Genomic DNA, 20,144 nt, shown 5'->3' with positions numbered 1-20,144 from the left:
CCGGTAAGAGGACACGGGGTAGACCCAGGACACGTTGGGAAGACTATGTCTCCTGGCTGGCCTGGGAACGCCTTGGGATCCCCCGGGAAGAGCTGGACGAAGATTCTGGGGAGAAGGAAGTCTGGGCTTCCCTGCATAGGCTGCTGCCCCCACGACCCGACCTCCCATAAGCGGAAGAAGATTGACGGATGGATGGATGGATGGATGGATGGTCAAAAGTAACAACTTGTCAGTGAAGTCAATCCGAATAAATCTTGACTAACTGTTGGCCAGAGTTTATGTTTGCTAAGTCAGCTTGAAGAAATGAAACCCACAACTCGCACGAGTCCAAACCGCCTGAAAGTCCTTGACTTTCCCCAGCTTGTTTATTGCCACCTTCTCCCGGGCGGGAGGGCGACGTGGTTGATTGTGACGGATCAACGAGGACACAGGTGAGGATCATTGAGCAAAAGCTTTTTTATTGACAAGCAGACATCACAACAGGTTCTACAGGACCAGTGGGGGGACTCTCTCTCTCTCTCTGTCTCCCTCCTGTGTGGTACCCAACCTTGTGCCGCCCCCATCTTAGACCTGACAGTGGCCTGGAGTCGTCGTGGCATCAGGCTCGCAATGAAGATTACAGGGCAGTAGTGTTAACGACTCTACTGGACGCTTGTGAAACGTGGACAGTTTTTGCCAGACATGCCAGGAAACTCAACCACTTCCACATGACTTGCTTGTGCAAGCTGATGAACATCCGCTGGCAAGACAAAGCTCCAGACACTGAAGTTTTTTCTCGTGCCAAGCTACCGTCAATATACATTCTTCTTCAGCGCTCTCAAGCCCGTTGGACTGGTCATGTCTACAGAATGCCGGATACAAGGAAACCCAAACAACTTCTGGAACTGTCTTGTGGCACTGGGTCTGTAGGCGGGCAACACAAACAAATGATCGTTCTGGATGGCGTAAGGCGATCTCGGTTGGGACTAGAAATGCTGAGAACACTCGCATTGAAGCATGCAAGAGGAAATATGACCTCCGGAAACAGTGTCAAGTACCTCCACTCCAACTGACACAAGTGACTTCAAGTGTCCGACATGTAGCAGATATTTCCAAGCAAGGATCGGCCTGACAAGTCATCTGAGGACACTTCAACCACAATCAACTTCTTAGATGACCTGCTCATCGTCAACAACGACGGAGAAACATCAGACCTGACAATTCCTTTGTCTTAACTTAGTGCTTCCAGGGTTAGTAAGGGTTCCATCTGTGCCTGGCCAGATATCGGTTAGGCCTCCTGCTTTAGTCACGGTGCCAACGAGGTTTGTTAGTCCCTGTTACGTCTTAAATCCTGACTCCCTCAGTGTGGCATCTTTTTTCACAGACTTCCTGTTTCTCATTGAGACCTGGGACTAACCGGCCTGGATTAACCAGTATGTCCACTTATTCATTAAACTGTCACTACCGACTTGTCCAGGCTGTACCCCGCTGTCCGCCCGACTGCAGCTGAGATAGACTCCAACAAACCCCCGCGACCCCGAATGGGACAAGCGGTAGAAAATTGATGGATGGATGGATGGATGGATGTCACCACCGAGCACCAATTGGACATAAAACTGGATGTGCTTTAAAACATGCGTTTTCCCCTGTGCACAGATACCACACACATATCTTTGTTGGGGTCTCAGAGGAGCTGGGGCCTATCCCAGTCCACATTCCCACCTGATGTGGTATCAGTTGTGTATTTGTGAGGAGATGTTGTGGACAAGACTTTGCAACATTGCGTGGACATCGGGGCGGTACCTCTGGATTGGCAGACTGGGGTGGTGGTTCCTCTCTTTAAGAAGGGGAACCATAGTCTTACAACTATCACGGGATTACACTCTTCAGCATTCTCGGTAAGGTCTATTCAGGTGTACTGGAGAGGAGGGTAGTCAAACCACGGATTCAGGAGGAAGAGTGTGGTTTTCGTCCTGGTCTTGGAACTGTGGACCAGCTCTATACTCTGGGCAGGGTCCTTGAGGGTGCATGTGCTTTGTGGACTTGGAGAAGGCATTCGACCGTGTACCCCGAGAAGTCCTGTGGGGAGTGCTCAGAGAGAATAGGGTAACGGACTGTCTGCTTGTGGCGGTCCGCTCCCTGTATGATCAGTGTCAGAGCTTGGTCCACATTGCCGGCATTAAGTCGTACATGTTTCCAGTGTAGGTTGGACTCCGCCAAAGCTATCCTTTGTCACCAATTCTGTTCATAACTTTTATGGACAGAACTTCTAGGCGCAGTCAGGGCGTTGAGGGGTTCCGGTTTGGTGGCTGCAGGATTAGGTCTCTGCTTTTTGCAGATGATGTGGTCCCGTTGGCTTCATCTGGCCAGGATCTTCAGCTCTCACTAAATTGGTTCGCAGCCGAGTGTGAAGCGACTGGGACGGGAATCAGCATCTCCAAGTCTGAGTCCAAGGTTCTCGCCCGGAAAAGGGTGGAATGCTATCTCCGGGTTTGGGAAGAGATATTATCCTAACTGGATGAGTTCAAGTACCTCGGAGTCTTGTTGACGAGTGATGGAAGAGGGGATCATGAGATCGACAGGCGGATCGGTGTGACGCCTTCAGTAATGCGGACGCTGTATCGATCCGATGTGGTGAAGAAGGAGCTGAGCCGGAAGGCAAAGCTCTCAATTGAACGGTCAATCTACGTTCCCATCCTCACCTATCGTCATGAGCTTTGGGTTATGACCAAAAAAAAGCACAAGATCACGGGTACAAGTGGCCCAAATGAGTTCCCTCCGCCGGGTGGCGGGTCTCTCCCTTAGAGAGGGTGACAAGCTCTGTCATCCGGGGGGAGCTCAAAGTAAAGCTGCTGCTCCTCCACATGGAGAGGAGCCAGATGAGGTGGTTCGGGCATCTGGTCAGGATGCTACCCAAACACCTCCCTGGGGAGGTGTTTCGGGCACATCCGACCTGCAGGAGGCCACGGAGAAGACCCCGGACACGTTGGGGAGAGTATCTTTCCTGACTGGCCTGGGAACCCCTCAGGATCCCCAGAGAGGGGCTGAACAAAGTGGCTGGGGGAGACGGAAGGCTGGGTTTCCCTTCTTAGGCTGCTGGTCCTGCAACCCCACCTCGGATAAGCGGAAGAAGATGGATGGATGGATGTTGTGAACATGCTGAGGGTTGCTCTCTCACCAAGGCAGTTGAAGCCACTTTCCTGGAGACACTTCTTGGAGCAGCCATCCGCATCCAGCAGATTGCCGTCGTCGCATTCCTCGGCCCTACGGACAAGAGACGGCAATCAGCCCTGTCAAGGTTTCCGTGCGTGAAAGTACTCGTACCCTGCAATGACGCCATCGCCGCAGTAAGGCTGTCCGTGAGTATAAAGTAGGGGTGGCGAAGGACTGCCCAGAAGACCGCCAGCCTGGACCTGTACCACGTACTCGTACTCTTGTCCCCTCTCTACACGTCTGCTGACAAACATTGTCACAGTTACAGATTTGCCCAATGACTCCGGGTCCACACTTTGGACTCCACTGGGATGAGATATTCATCTTAGCACGGTGGAATTCTGGGAGAAACAAGCAGGTAGTGCTCACCTGTCCGTGAAGGTCTGCTGAGTCCGAGGCGACGGCGGTGGACCGCGCCAAGCAGGCCGCCTGTGGACCCGATACAGCAAAGGCGAACAGGCGGCGCACAGAGGACTGGCAGGACCGGAAGACAACATGGCGGCGTCCACCTCCAGCTTCTCGTCAAAGGTGCTCAGCTTGACGGCGCTCACGGCCACGTGGATGGCGGGCAGGCGCAGCGTGAAGGGTGTGTCACAGAAGACGTGCTGCGCTCCCAGGTGGATGCTCTCACCTGCGTCTGGGATCAGCTCCACGTCCGCCAGGGCGGGGTTACCTGGAGGAAGGTCGACGTCAGGCTAGACCGTGGACATCAGACTGAATGGAAGGAAATATTTGGTATGGCAATATTTTCCCTCCTTTTGGCTTTCATCCTGCTGGGAGAAGACCAAATATTTACCTGTGCACCTTTGGTACTTGGAAGTCCAGGGTGGGTGGAGTGTGTGGATGTTGGAACGGCTCCAATCGGGTGAGAAATGTGGGATATAGAGAGGTTTGTATATTGCCCTTTCATTTTCAAGGGGGAGAAATTCCTGGTAAATCCGGGTAATCAGGGAATTTTCTAAACTGGGAAAAATGCTGACTTGAATGTGCGGGGTGAGAAATTAGGTTATATGCAGTAGATTGTAGATTTCCTAGTCATTGTCGATAGGGAAAAAATTACTGGAAATTCCGGGTAAGCTGGGAATTATACGTTAGATATATGTGAAGAGTAGTGTGGGTGGATGATTGGAAGGTCGGAAATGGCGCAACATTTTGAGAATTTAGGGTATTGTAGAACTTCCTGGAAATTTGGGAATTTTGGAAAAAAACAGGAATTTTGGAAAATGTTGATACTAGTACAATTTTCCCAGATGATATAAATGGTGGAATTTTTGGGACCGGTTGAAAAGTGTTGACGTAGTAAGAGTTTGACTTGAGACTGGGTGTTTCGGAATTCCTGGAATTTTGGAAAAAAAACGGGAATTGTTGCGGGAAAAACATAAGAGCATATGTTGTCCCAACTAAGAAGAATGTTTAGATGGTAGAATGGTTGGAATTGGTTGGAAAATGTGGACTGTGGAAAATTTCCAGGAAGAGGCAAAAATAGGGCTTTGAAAAAGCAGGAATTCTGAAAATTCCTGGAATTTTTTTTTTTTACTTGGAAAATGGTAGTTTTATTGTCCGATGTGAGTGGAAGGTGTTGAAAGTGGAACGCTTCAAATCAGATGAGAAATGAGGGATATACAGTAGATTGTATGTTTCCCATTCATTGTCCATGGGCGGAAAATTACTGCAAATTCCGGGTAAACCGGGATTTTTGGGAAAGGTAAAACATGTTTTGCGTTCGATGTATGTGAAGAGTAGTGTAGGTGGATGATTGAAAGGTCGGAAATGGCGCGACATTTTGAGAATTTAGGGCATTGTAGAACTAAAAATTGTAGAACTTCCTGGAAATTTGGGGATTTTGGAAAAAACAGGAATTTTGGGAAATGTTGATGATAGTACAATTTTCCTGGATTATATAAATGGTGGAACTTTTGGGACCGGTTGAAAAGTGTTGACGTAGTAACAGTTTGAAATGAGAATGGGTCATTTGGAATTTCGGGAAAACCATGAATTTGTACAGAAAAAGAATAGGAGCATTTTTTGTCCCAACTAAGAGGAATGTTTTTAAGGTGGAATGGTTGGAATTGTTTGAAAATGTGGACTGTGCAGACTTTCCAGGAAGAGGTGACAATAGGAATTCCTGGTTTTTTTTTTTACCGTGGAAGATGGTAGTTTGATCGTCCAAAAAGAGTGGAAGGTGTTGAAAGTGAAAGGCTTCAAATCGAGTGAGAAAGTGGCAAATATGCGGGTTCAAAAAAATGCATTCATTTTCAACGGTAAAAATGCCTCGGAAAACCGGAAATTCTGGGTAATTTGGGACATTTCACCACTTGAGTCATAATGTTTGTGCTTAGGAAACAAACACAGTCATAGACGATCTTTCATAATAATCCATTTTCCAAAAAACGGACTTGAATTTTGAGGTTTCATTTTTACAGACGTGGTTTCCTTTCACTTCTTCTCTGCTTCAGCACTGCCCTTTACTTCTTCTTCTTGCTGAACTCTGCGACAGCGATGTGTTGGAGTCCAACACCACACCCGTATTTACTGTTAGGAACTTACTAATCAGTGACTCCTTTCTTTGCCAAAAAAGTAAGGAATTACTCTGGAATGAATGTAACTAATTACTAGAGAAAGTAACTAATGCATTACTTGAAATAACTTCCATATGCAGCTGAGCGACGTTTCATGTACTCTTGTATTACTTACTTGCGGAGATGTAGGTGACCCAGAGGGTGAGCGTGTGTGGGACAAGAGGGTAGCGGAACTTCAGCGTGAGGGTGCAGCCTTCCGGTTGTGGACACGGTGAGGTCACGTTGGTGTCGTAAAGACTGAGCTCTGGACTCCAGGCTTGTAGACTGGGTTCACACAACTTCTCCACGTCCGGTTTGCCTTCAGGTGAGAACAAACACGACCAGTGTGCTACCTCAATTTATGAGTTAAGTGAACAAAACTGTGCTACCTCAATTTATGAGTGAAGTGAACAAAAGTGTGCTACTTCAATTTATGAGTGAAGTGAACCAAAGTGTGCTACCTCAATCTCTGAGTTAAGTAAACAAATGTGTGCTACCTCAATCTATGACTTAAGTGAACAAAAGCTCACTTCAAAGAGACATCTGTTTAGCTAACAGAGTGTGGCCGAAAGCTTACACTTTTAGCAGGTGCTGAAAGCTAACACTGTTAGCAGCTGCTAACAGAGCGTGGCTGAAAGCTAACACTGTTAGCAGGCGTGACTGACCGATGGCCTCGTCAGGTGTCCAGTAGCCGGAGGTGTCGCAAACGCGGGTGGAGGTGGCCTCCTGGGCGTACTGCTGGAAGACGCCACCTCCCTCGCATTCCTGACAGCTGACTTCAGATTGCAGGTTGGGGGCGGAGCTAAAGGATACAAGAAAATGGATAGAACGCCAGACTTTTTTTATTGCTGTTTTCGATCAAGAGTATGTTGTTTATGGTGATTTAAACCCCAACTCCAACCCTCGAGATCCACCCAGGAATGTGGTACTGTGTGTACATTCCTAACACACGGGTGTGTACCTTTGGTGTAGCGGTCCTCCTAGTGGCGCCGGCCAGTAGATGGAAACCCAATCCGGACCCTGCTGGGTGATTAGCGGTGCCAGAGGAACGGGAGCGGGCAAACCTTGCGTCAGCCACCTCTGGTAGACCAGGTCAACATAGCAATGCATCCTGGCCACCTGGTTGGGGGTGAAGCGGTTGGTGCAGTTGTCATCTAGTACAAGGGGGTTAGAAAAGAACAGAATCGAGTATTTCAAGTGCTCCACGTCACAGTATTTCTGGGACCACAGCTTTGGGACCTGACCCCAAGGCTGCAGAAACAGGGTAAAATATTATTTCAAAAAAACAAAAAGGCACACTCACATGGAGTGGAGAAACAACCGGAAAAAGTGGAGGAAACAAAAGAAAGCGGTGCAACGAGTCAACTTCTGGACTTCATGGAGCCAAGATCCGCCAAGACCCTGTCCGGAGGACACGGCGGGACTGAACTAGGAGCCTGATTGGGCATGCAGGTCCAGGTGAGTCCTGGTTGCCAACCAGGTGGCAGGTGTGGCAGCATGAGGAAGTGACAAGTACTAAATTAAGGCACAGGACAGGAAGTCCGGAGAAGGGTGGAGTGCCATCTTTGGGTTGGGGAGGAGATCTTGCCCCAGGTGGAGGAGTTCAAGTACCTCAGAGTCTTGTTCAGGAGTGGGGGAAGAGTGGATGGTGAGGTCGACAGGCGGCTCGGTGCGGCGTCTTCAGTAATGCGGACGCTGTATTGATCCGTTGTGGGGAAGAAGGAGCTGAGCCAGAAGGCAAAGCTCTCAATTTACCGGTCGATCTACGTTCCCATCCTCACCTATGTCACGATCTTTGGTTCTGACCAAAGGACAAGATCTCGGGTACAAGTTCTACATTCCCCATCCTCACCTATGTCACGATCTTTGGTTCTGACCAAAGGACAAGATCTCGGGTACAAGATCTATGTTCCCATCCTCACCTATGGTCACGATCTTTGGTTCTGACCAAAGGACAAGATCACGGGTACAAGATCTATGTTCCCATCCTCACCTATGTCACGATATTTGGTTCTGACCAAAGGACAAGATCACGGGTACAAGATCTATGTTCCCATCCTCACCTATGTCACGATCTTTGGTTCTGACCAAAGGACAAGATCACGGGTACAAGATCTATGTTCCCATCCTCACCTATGTCACGATCTTTGGTTCTGACCAAAGGACAAGATCACGGGTACAAGATCTAATATTTTATAAACCGCATGCGCACAAACGAACATGTTTGGAGCACAAACGATTTGGAGAAGTTTGGGGAGGTGTAGTTAGGGTCTTATTATGATTAACAACACGTTAATTACACAGTTTTGGACTCACCTGTGTAACTCATGTAATTGTTGTAAGGTGTGTCCTGGTACACGGTGGTGCCACAGGTGTCGTTCACAGCTCCAGGATCATGGCAGCTTTTGGACTTGGGTGTCGGTGCCGTGTCAGCACAAAGATCTCCCGTTTCCATGGATGCTGTTGTCTCCTGCTCTTGGGCAAAGTAGGACTTTATCCACTGCCGATTTTGCACCTTCATGCTGGGTCTAGGCCAGCCCTAACCTGGTTTTAAAAGTACCTAAACAGTCCCAGTTGTACCCATGTAGGCCCCTGGGGGGGGACAGGGTAAGGTTCTAGAATTCCCCAAAAATTGCAAATGAGGTTCCCAAAAAGGTTTGACATGTACCCAAATAGGTTCCGTCCCGTACTTTGAGAATTATGTCCATTTGGGATCCTTTGGGATCTTAGGACAAGTTGGGGTCCCCTGCGGTCTCTAGGGTCCTTTCCCGCGTGGTTTGTGAATCCAGGTACGTTAGCCCATTTGAATTCAAGGACTACCTTGGTTAAAAGTTAATACGGCCCAAACCCTTTGGGGCCACTTCTGGTTAGAAAGAACCCCTAAAAGTATGCGGGAGGCGGTGTACAATGTAACCCCTGTGGACTTGGAGGTTAAGGGTGTGCATAAATATACCGAGGTGAAATGTGTGATACCTGACATGGGTCGTCGCAGGATTCTCGTTCGCTTACTCCCTTGAAGACATGGTACAGTCCAAGAATGTGACCCATTTCATGGATCATGGTGTTGTGGTGGCCACTTGTGCCAAAATAGGAGGGGTTCAGCACCATTCCACCTGAGGAGAGGAACTACAAATTCTTAGGAAAGTTGAAGTACAATCACTATTCAGATAGCTTATTTTCTTCGAACTGTCGTTCAGAGAACTTCCACCAAAATTATGTAAGAGCTGCTAGGCCGGAGAGGTTTGTCTTTCTGGCAGTGGGGGGCCTCTGGGCCGCTCTGGGTGGGGCGTCCCATCTCCTTCCTGCCTGCAAGGGCTATGGTCACTCACTGGATCAGGCGCTGGTTGTCTTCTGCTTCTACCATGCCTTGTCATTTTCGGTGGCCAAGGATGAAGCACCAGCTGTCCGAAGAGCGGTCCACCCCGGGTCCCGACTTTGGACAGGCCCAAAGTCGGGACCCGGGGTGGACCGCTCGTCTGTGTATTGGTTGGGGATGTGTCTGCACTGCTGACCTGTCTCCACTCGGAATGGTCTCCTTCTGGCCCCAATATGGACTGGACTCTCACTTATATGTTAGATCCACTATGGACTGGACTCTCACTATTATGTTGGATCCACTATGGACTGGACTCTCACTATTATGTTACATCCACTATGGACTGGACTCTCACTATTATGTTACATCCACTATGGACTGGACTCTCACACTATTATGTTAGATCCACTATGGACTGGACTCTCACACTATTATGTTAGATCCACTATGGACTGGACTCTCACTATTATGTTAGATCCACTATGGACTGGACTCTCACTATTATGTTAGATCTACTATGGACTGGACTCTCGCACTATTATGTTAGATCCACTATGGACTGGACTCTTACTAGTATTATGTTACACATCTCCAGTCCCCTCCAAGGTTTGTTATTGTCCCTTTGGGTTGACTTTTTCCTCGCCCTGATGTGGGATCTGAGCCGAGGATTTCGTTGTGGCTTGTGCAGCCATTTGAGACACTGGTGATTTAAGGCTATATAAGTAAACATTGATTGATTGATTGTCCACAGGCGGGTGTGTCTGTTTGTGGCATTTCAATTGGCCTGCTGCAGGTCTGGTCCTGGGAGAACCTGTCCCTGATTGGCATGCCTGTGCGGGGATGGTGCTTTTATTTTTTTGTCGTGGCACCTGCGTTTTGGGTTGGGATTCCTAGTTTAGCTCTGCTCCTGGACTTTCTCACCCTAATCCTGCCTCTGTCAAAGCTGGGTTGTCCCAACAGTCCACCAAACAAAAAATGTCACACCTGTGTCTTCTTCTCTCGTTGCCTGATCCCGGTGGAACAGAATGTTGGTAATGGCAAGAGGGAGTTGCTGGCTGGCACGTTCCACCTACAGTGATCCCTTCCCCAAACTGACTTAGCCCAAGATCGTGGTTATCTTTGCTTTGCTCGAAGGCTCAACTCCAGTCTTCTTAATTTCACATTTTTCTACTGCCCTGAGGCCGAGAACGCCCGACAATTTTATTGCCTGGATGTACTACCTTCTGAGGGGAATCCCAAGAACCTCATCCTCTTGAAGCTTCCCCAGCCTTTGATTTGTTACTCCGGAACTTTGACCTGAACTGTCCATTGCCCATTCTGGTGCCAGAGGGGTTAGTGCGTCTGCCTCACAATACGAAGGTCCTGCAGTCTTGGGTTCAAATCCAGGCTCGGGATCTTTCTGTGTGGAGTTTGCATGTTCTCCCCGTGAATGCGTGGGTTCCCTCCGGGTACTCCGGCTTCCTCCCACCTCCAAAGACATGCACCTGGGGATAGGTTGATTGGCGACACTAAATTGGCCATAGTGTGTGAATGTGAGTGTGAATGTTGTCTGTCTATCTGTGTTGGCCCTGTGATGAGGTGGCGACTTGTCCAGGGTGTACCCCGCCTTCCGCCCGATTGTAGCTGAGATAGGCGCCAGCGCCCCCCGCGACCCCGAAAGGGAATAAGCGGTAGAAAATGGATGGATGGATGTCCATTGCCCATTCTGGTGGCAGATGCAAGGAGCAGGTGTCCAGGTGGGACAGGACTTCAGACAAAGCGTTTGCTTTGTCCTTTACACATACCCACCCTGCTCTTGGTCCTATGTTGCATTGGACTTTGTCTATGGTTTGCCGAGCGCCTAGTTATAAATGTTGTTTTTCTTCCGTGGGAATCCTTTAGCCATGGTGTCAAACAGTAGTCCACAGTTTTTGTGATCGGGAACTCCTGCAGTTTGGCCCTGGGATTTTATCCGAAGGCAAACAAATGGATATAGAAAATCGGGATCTGGCGGCATCCCCCCGCTTCGCAGTCCATCCACCTCCCCCTGATCAAGTACACCCATGCATAACACCCTCACCGGCATGTCACAGATCTGCTCAGCCTATGAGTTCCTGCCCTTTTCTCTCAAGAATCCAATCATCTGCCCCCTGTGGTCGATCGCCATCGCATTCTTGCCCCTTGGACAGAATATTTGGCCGCCTGTGGGTACATTCATCTAGGAAACTCACATCCACTTTTGGTCAAACTTGAGTGCTTGATTGTGCTGTCAACCTAATTCTCCCCCGCTCCTTCTCAAGGCTAATTGACGGTCTCAGTGCCTAAAGGAGGGGCAGAAGATTTCAGTTTCAGAACTGAGAGTGTTGTGGTACCTGGGGGAACTTGTGAGTCTGTTCTCCTGGTCTTGACCACCCAAGAAGTTCAACGTTCCTTCTTCTCCCTGCCTTAGTTTGGGCTTCAACAATCCTTAGCAGGGGTCATTGAATTACCTTGGTGTGTCAGAGCTTCCTTGGCCCACGGCCAGGTGGCTGCTCCGGCTAGTTCTTCTCGGACAGAGTTGCTGGCAAAGAAGACATTGAGCGTGTCGGTGCCGCTCAGATGGAGCTCCTGCTTCAGCTCTTTCACACTCATGTAGGCCCTGTGGGAGGGAAAGACCGGAAGAAAAATTCACTTTGGACTTCTGAAGCATGACCAGACCAGAAACTGATGACTTTCAGGGCAGTCAATCGATGGCACCTGGACTCTCTAGACTTTTGGCCTCTCACCCAAGCACTAGGTCTTGCTCTTAGACTTAAATCGCTCCAACTTAGTCTAGACTTACATACTTAACACACTTGCATACTTATCACACTTATTATACACAACACACATACTTAACACACTTACATACTAAACACACATACCTACTTCACACACTTACATACTAAACACACATACCTACTTCACACACTTACATACTAAACACACATACCTACTTCACACACTTACATACTAAACACACATACCTACTTCACACACTTACATACTAAACACACATACCTACTTCACACACTTACATATTAAACACACGTACCTACTTAACACACTTACATACTAAACACACATACCTACTTCACACACTTACATACTAAACACACATACCTACTTCACACACTTACATACTAAACACACATACCTACTTCACACACTTACATACTAAACACACATACCTACTTCACACACTTACATACTAAACACACGTACCTACTTAACACACTTACATACTAAACACACGTACCTACTTAACACACTTACATACTAAACACACATACCTACTTAACACACTTGTATACTTAACACACTTGCATACTTAACACTTATTATACACAAAACACACACTTAACACATTTATTATACACAACACACGTACTTTACACTCTTATATACTAAACACACTTACATACTTCACACATTTATAACACATAACACACATGCTTAAAACATGTACTAAACACACATACTAACATGTTTGCGTACTTAACACATTTATTATACACAACACACAAACTTAACACCCTTACATACTAAACACACTAACTACTTAACACACTTACATACTAAATACACGTACTTACTTCACACACTTACATACTAAACACTTGTACCTACTTAAAACACTTACATACTAAACACACGTACCTACTTAAGACACGTACATACTAAACACTCGTACCTACTTCACACACTTACATACTAAACACACATACCTACGTAACACAAGTACATACTAAACACACGTACCTACTTATGACACGTACATACTGAACACTCGTACCTACTTCACACACTTATTATACACAAAACACACACTTAACACATTTATTATACACAACACACAAACTTAACACCCTTACATACTAAACACACTAACTACTTAACACACTTACATACTAAATACACGTACTTACTTCACACACTTACATACTAAACACACATACCTACTTAAGACACGTACATACTAAACACTCGTACCTACTTCACACACTTACATACTAAACACACATACCTACTTAACACAAGTACATACTAAACACACATACCTACTTAACACAAGTACATACTAAACACACGTACCTACTTATGACACGTACATACTGAACACTCGTACCTACTTCACACACTTATTATACACAAAACACACACTTAACACATTTATTATACACAACACACAAACTTAACACCCTTACATACTAAACACACTAACTACTTAACACACTTACATACTAAATACACGTACTTACTTCACACACTTACATACTAAACACACGTACCTACTTAACACACTTACATACTAAACACACGTGCCTACTTAACACACTTACATACTAAACACACATACCTACTTAAGACACGTACATACTAAACACTCGTACCTACTTCACACACTTACATACTAAACACACATACCTACTTAACACAAGTACATACTAAACACACGTACCTACTTAAGACACGTACATACTGAACACTCGTACCTACTTCACACACTTATTATACACAAAACACACACTTAACACATTTATTATACACAACACACAAACTTAACACCCTTACATACTAAACACACTAACTACTTAACACACTTACATACTAAATACACGTACATACTTAACACACTTACATACTAAATACACATACCTACTTAACACACTTACATACTAAACACACGTACCTACTTAACACACTTACATACTAAATACACATACCTACTTAACACACTTACATACTAAACACACATACCTACTTAACACACTTATTATACACAAAACACATACTTAACACATTTATTATACACAACACACGTACTTTACACTCTTATATACTAAACACACCTACATACTTCACACTTATACATAACACTTATACATTACACTTAATACATAACACACATGCTTAAAACACGTACTAAACACACATACTAACATGCTTGCATACTTAACACATTTATTATACACAACACACAAACTTAACACCCTTACATACTAAACACACTAACTACTTAACACACTTACATACTAAATACACGTACTTACATAACACACTTACATACTAAACACACGTACCTACTTAACACACTTACATACTAAACACACATACCTACTTAACACACTTACATACTAAACACACATACCTACTTAACACACTTACATACTTCACACACGTACATACTAAACACACGTACCTACTTAACACAAGTACATACTAAACACTTGTACCTACTTCACACACTTACATACTAAACACACATACCTACTCAACACAAGTACATACTTAACACACATACCTACTTAACACACTTACATACTTAACACACTTGCATACTTAACACACTTGCATACTTAACACACTAATTATACACAAAACACACACTTAACACATTTCTTATACACAACACACATACTTTACACTCTTATATACTAAACACACTTAAATACTTCACACATTTATAATACATAACACACATGCTTAAAACACGTACTAAACACACATACTAACATGCTTGCATACTTAACCCATTTATTATACACAACACACAAACTTAACACCCTTACATACTAAACACACTAACTACTTAACACACTTACATACTAAATACACGTACTTACTTAACACACTTACATACTAAACACACGTACCTACTTAACACACTTACATACTAAACACACGTACCTACTAAACACACGTACCTACTAAACACACATACCTACTTAACACACTTACATACTAAACACTTGTACCTACTTCACACATTTACATACTAAACACACATACCTACTTAACACAAGTACATACTAAACACACATACCTACTTAACACACTTGCATACTTAACACACTTGCATACTTAACACACTTATTATACACAAAACACACACTTAACACATTTCTTATACACAACACACATACTTTACACTCTTATATACTAAACACACTTAAATACTTCACACATTTATAATACATAACACACATGCTTAAAACACGTACTAAACACACATACTAACATGCTTGCATACTTAACCCATTTATTATACACAACACACAAACTTAACACCCTTACATACTAAACACACTAACTACTTATCACACTTACATACTAAATACACGTACTTACTTAACACACTTACATACTAAACACACGTACCTACTTAACACACTTACATACTAAACACACGTACCTACTTAAGACACGTACATACTAAACACTCGTACCTACTTCACACACTTACATACTAAACACACATACCTACTTAACACAAGTACATACTAAACACACGTACCTACTTAAGACACGTACATACTGAACACTCGTACCTACTTCACACACTTATTATACACAAAACACACACTTAACACATTTATTATACACAACACACAAACTTAACACCCTTACATACTAAACACACTAACTACTTAACACACTTACATACTAAATACACGTACTTACTTCACACACTTACATACTAAACACACGTACCTACTTAACACACTTACATACTAAACACACGTACCTACTTAACACACTTACATACTAAACACACATACCTACTTAAGACACGTACATACTAAACACTCGTACCTACTTCACACACTTACATACTAAACACACATACCTACTTAACACAAGTACATACTAAACACACGTACCTACTTAAGACACGTACATACTGAACACTCGTACCTACTTCACACACTTATTATACACAAAACACACACTTAACACATTTATTATACACAACACACAAACTTAACACCCTTACATACTAAACACACTAACTACTTAACACACTTACATACTAAATACACGTACATACTTAACACACTTACATACTAAATACACATACCTACTTAACACACTTACATACTAAACACACATACCTACTTAACACACTTATTATACACAAAACACATACTTAACACATTTATTATACACAACACACGTACTTTACACTCTTATATACTAAACACACCTACATACTTCACACTTATACATAACACTTATACATTACACTTAATACATAACACACATGCTTAAAACACGTACTAAACACACATACTAACATGCTTGCATACTTAACACATTTATTATACACAACACACAAACTTAACACCCTTACATACTAAACACACTAACTACTTAACACACTTACATACTAAATACACGTACTTACATAACACACTTACATACTAAACACACGTACCTACTTAACACACTTACATACTAAACACACATACCTACTTAACACACTTACATACTAAACACACATACCTACTTAACACACTTACATACTAAACACACATACCTACTTAACACACTTACATACTAAACACACATACCTACTTAACACACTTACATACTAAACACACATACCTACTTAACACACTTTCATACTAAACACACATACCTACTTAACACACTTACATACTAAACACACGTACCTACTTAACACAAGTACATACTAAACACTTGTACCTACTTCACACACTTACATACTAAACACACATACCTACTTAACACACTTACACACTTAACACACTTGCATACTTAACACACTTATTATACACAAAACACACACTTAACACATTTCTTATACACAACACACATACTTTACACTCTTATATACTAAACACACTTACATACTTCACACATTTATAATACATAACACACATGCTTAAAACACGTACTAAACACACATACTAACATGCTTGCATACTTAACCCATTTATTATACACAACACACAAACTTAACACCCTTACATACTAAACACACTAACTACTTAACACACTTACATACTAAATACACGTACTTACTTAACACACTTACATACTAAACACACGTACCTACTTAACACACTTACATACTAAACACACGTACCTACTAAACACACGTACCTACTAAACACACATACCTACTTAACACACTTACATACTAAACACTTGTACCTACTTCACACATTTACATACTAAACACACATACCTACTTAACACAAGTACATACTAAACACACATACCTACTCAACACAAGTACATACTAAACACACATACCTACTTAACACACTTACATACTTAACACACTTGCATACTTAACACACTTGCATACTTAACACACTAATTATACACAAAACACACACTTAACACATTTCTTATACACAACACACATACTTTACACTCTTATATACTAAACACACTTAAATACTTCACACATTTATAATACATAACACACATGCTTAAAACACGTACTAAACACACATACTAACATGCTTGCATACTTAACCCATTTATTATACACAACACACAAACTTAACACCCTTACATACTAAACACACTAACTACTTAACACACTTACATACTAAATACACGTACTTACTTAACACACTTACATACTAAACACACGTACCTACTTAACACACTTACATACTAAACACACGTACCTACTAAACACACGTACCTACTAAACACACATACCTACTTAACACACTTACATACTAAACACTTGTACCTACTTCACACATTTACATACTAAACACACATACCTACTTAACACAAGTACATACTAAACACACATACCTACTTAACACACTTGCATACTTAACACACTTGCATACTTAACACACTTATTATACACAAAACACACACTTAACACATTTCTTATACACAACACACATACTTTACACTCTTATATACTAAACACACTTAAATACTTCACACATTTATAATACATAACACACATGCTTAAAACACGTACTAAACACACATACTAACATGCTTGCATACTTAACCCATTTATTATACACAACACACAAACTTAACACCCTTACATACTAAACACACTAACTACTTATCACACTTACATACTAAATACACGTACTTACTTAACACACTTACATACTAAACACACGTACCTACTTAACACACTTACATACTAAACACACGTACCTACTTAAGACACGTACATACTAAACACTCGTACCTACTTCACACACTTACATACTAAACACACATACCTACTTAACACAAGTACATACTAAACACACGTACCTACTTAAGACACGTACATACTGAACACTCGTACCTACTTCACACACTTATTATACACAAAACACACACTTAACACATTTATTATACACAACACACAAACTTAACACCCTTACATACTAAACACACTAACTACTTAACACACTTACATACTAAATACACGTACTTACTTCACACACTTACATACTAAACACACGTACCTACTTAACACACTTACATACTAAACACACGTACCTACTTAACACACTTACATACTAAACACACATACCTACTTAAGACACGTACATACTAAACACTCGTACCTACTTCACACACTTACATACTAAACACACATACCTACTTAACACAAGTACATACTAAACACACGTACCTACTTAAGACACGTACATACTGAACACTCGTACCTACTTCACACACTTATTATACACAAAACACACACTTAACACATTTATTATACACAACACACAAACTTAACACCCTTACATACTAAACACACTAACTACTTAACACACTTACATACTAAATACACGTACATACTTAACACACTTACATACTAAATACACATACCTACTTAACACACTTACATACTAAACACACATACCTACTTAACACACTTATTATACACAAAACACATACTTAACACATTTATTATACACAACACACGTACTTTACACTCTTATATACTAAACACACCTACATACTTCACACTTATACATAACACTTATACATTACACTTAATACATAACACACATGCTTAAAACACGTACTAAACACACATACTAACATGCTTGCATACTTAACACATTTATTATACACAACACACAAACTTAACACCCTTACATACTAAACACACTAACTACTTAACACACTTACATACTAAATACACGTACTTACATAACACACTTACATACTAAACACACGTACCTACTTAACACACTTACATACTAAACACACATACCTACTTAACACACTTACATACTAAACACACATACCTACTTAACACACTTACATACTAAACACACATACCTACTTAACACACTTACATACTAAACACACATACCTACTTAACACACTTACATACTAAACACACATACCTACTTAACACACTTACATACTAAACACACATACCTACTTAACACACTTACATACTAAACACACGTACCTACTTAACACAAGTACATACTAAACACTTGTACCTACTTCACACACTTACATACTAAACACACATACCTACTTAACACACTTACACACTTAACACACTTGCATACTTAACACACTTATTATACACAAAACACACACTTAACACATTTCTTATACACAACACACATACTTTACACTCTTATATACTAAACACACTTACATACTTCACACATTTATAATACATAACACACATGCTTAAAACACGTACTAAACACACATACTAACATGCTTGCATACTTAACCCATTTATTATACACAACACACAAACTTAACACCCTTACATACTAAACACACTAACTACTTAACACACTTACATACTAAATACACGTACTTACTTAACACACTTACATACTAAACACACGTACCTACTTAACACACTTACATACTAAACACACGTACCTACTAAACACACGTACCTACTAAACACACATACCTACTTAACACACTTACATACTAAACACTTGTACCTACTTCACACATTTACATACTAAACACACATACCTACTTAACACAAGTACATACTAAACACACATACCTACTTAACACACTTACATACTTAACACACTTGCATACTTAACACACTTGCATACTTAACACACTTATTATACACAAAACACACACTTAACACATTTCTTATAAACAAAAAACATACTTTACACTCTTATATACTAAACACACTTACATACTTCACACATTTATAATACATAACACACATGCTTAAAACACGTACTAAACACACATACTAACATGCTTGCATACTTAACCCATTTATTATACACAACACACAAACTTAACACCCTTACATACTAAACACACTAACTACTTAA

The 20,144-nt window shown here is 42.2% G+C and overlaps 1 protein-coding gene across 1 annotated transcript in view; it reads right to left on the bottom strand.

Annotated features, from left to right (window-relative positions):
* Positions 1–20,144, bottom strand: part of LOC133545189 (pappalysin-2-like) — a 73,115-nt gene that overhangs the window by 27,385 nt on the left and 25,586 nt on the right. Inside the window, exons 5-13 of the mRNA XM_061890564.1 lie at positions 11,535–11,683; positions 8,724–8,863; positions 8,067–8,220; positions 6,712–6,904; positions 6,416–6,552; positions 5,887–6,069; positions 3,562–3,865; positions 3,304–3,432; positions 3,158–3,243 (exon numbers count right to left, since the gene is read on the bottom strand). Coding sequence (XP_061746548.1) covers positions 3,158–3,243; positions 3,304–3,432; positions 3,562–3,865; positions 5,887–6,069; positions 6,416–6,552; positions 6,712–6,904; positions 8,067–8,220; positions 8,724–8,863; positions 11,535–11,683 — 1,475 coding nt within the window. The remainder of the gene's footprint in view (positions 1–3,157; positions 3,244–3,303; positions 3,433–3,561; positions 3,866–5,886; positions 6,070–6,415; positions 6,553–6,711; positions 6,905–8,066; positions 8,221–8,723; positions 8,864–11,534; positions 11,684–20,144) is intronic.

This window comes from Nerophis ophidion, linkage group LG28, assembly GCF_033978795.1.
Source record: "Nerophis ophidion isolate RoL-2023_Sa linkage group LG28, RoL_Noph_v1.0, whole genome shotgun sequence".
Taxonomy (NCBI): domain Eukaryota; kingdom Metazoa; phylum Chordata; class Actinopteri; order Syngnathiformes; family Syngnathidae; genus Nerophis; species Nerophis ophidion.
Note: the sequence above shows the minus strand (reverse complement) of the source record. Positions and strands in the feature narration are given on the sequence as shown.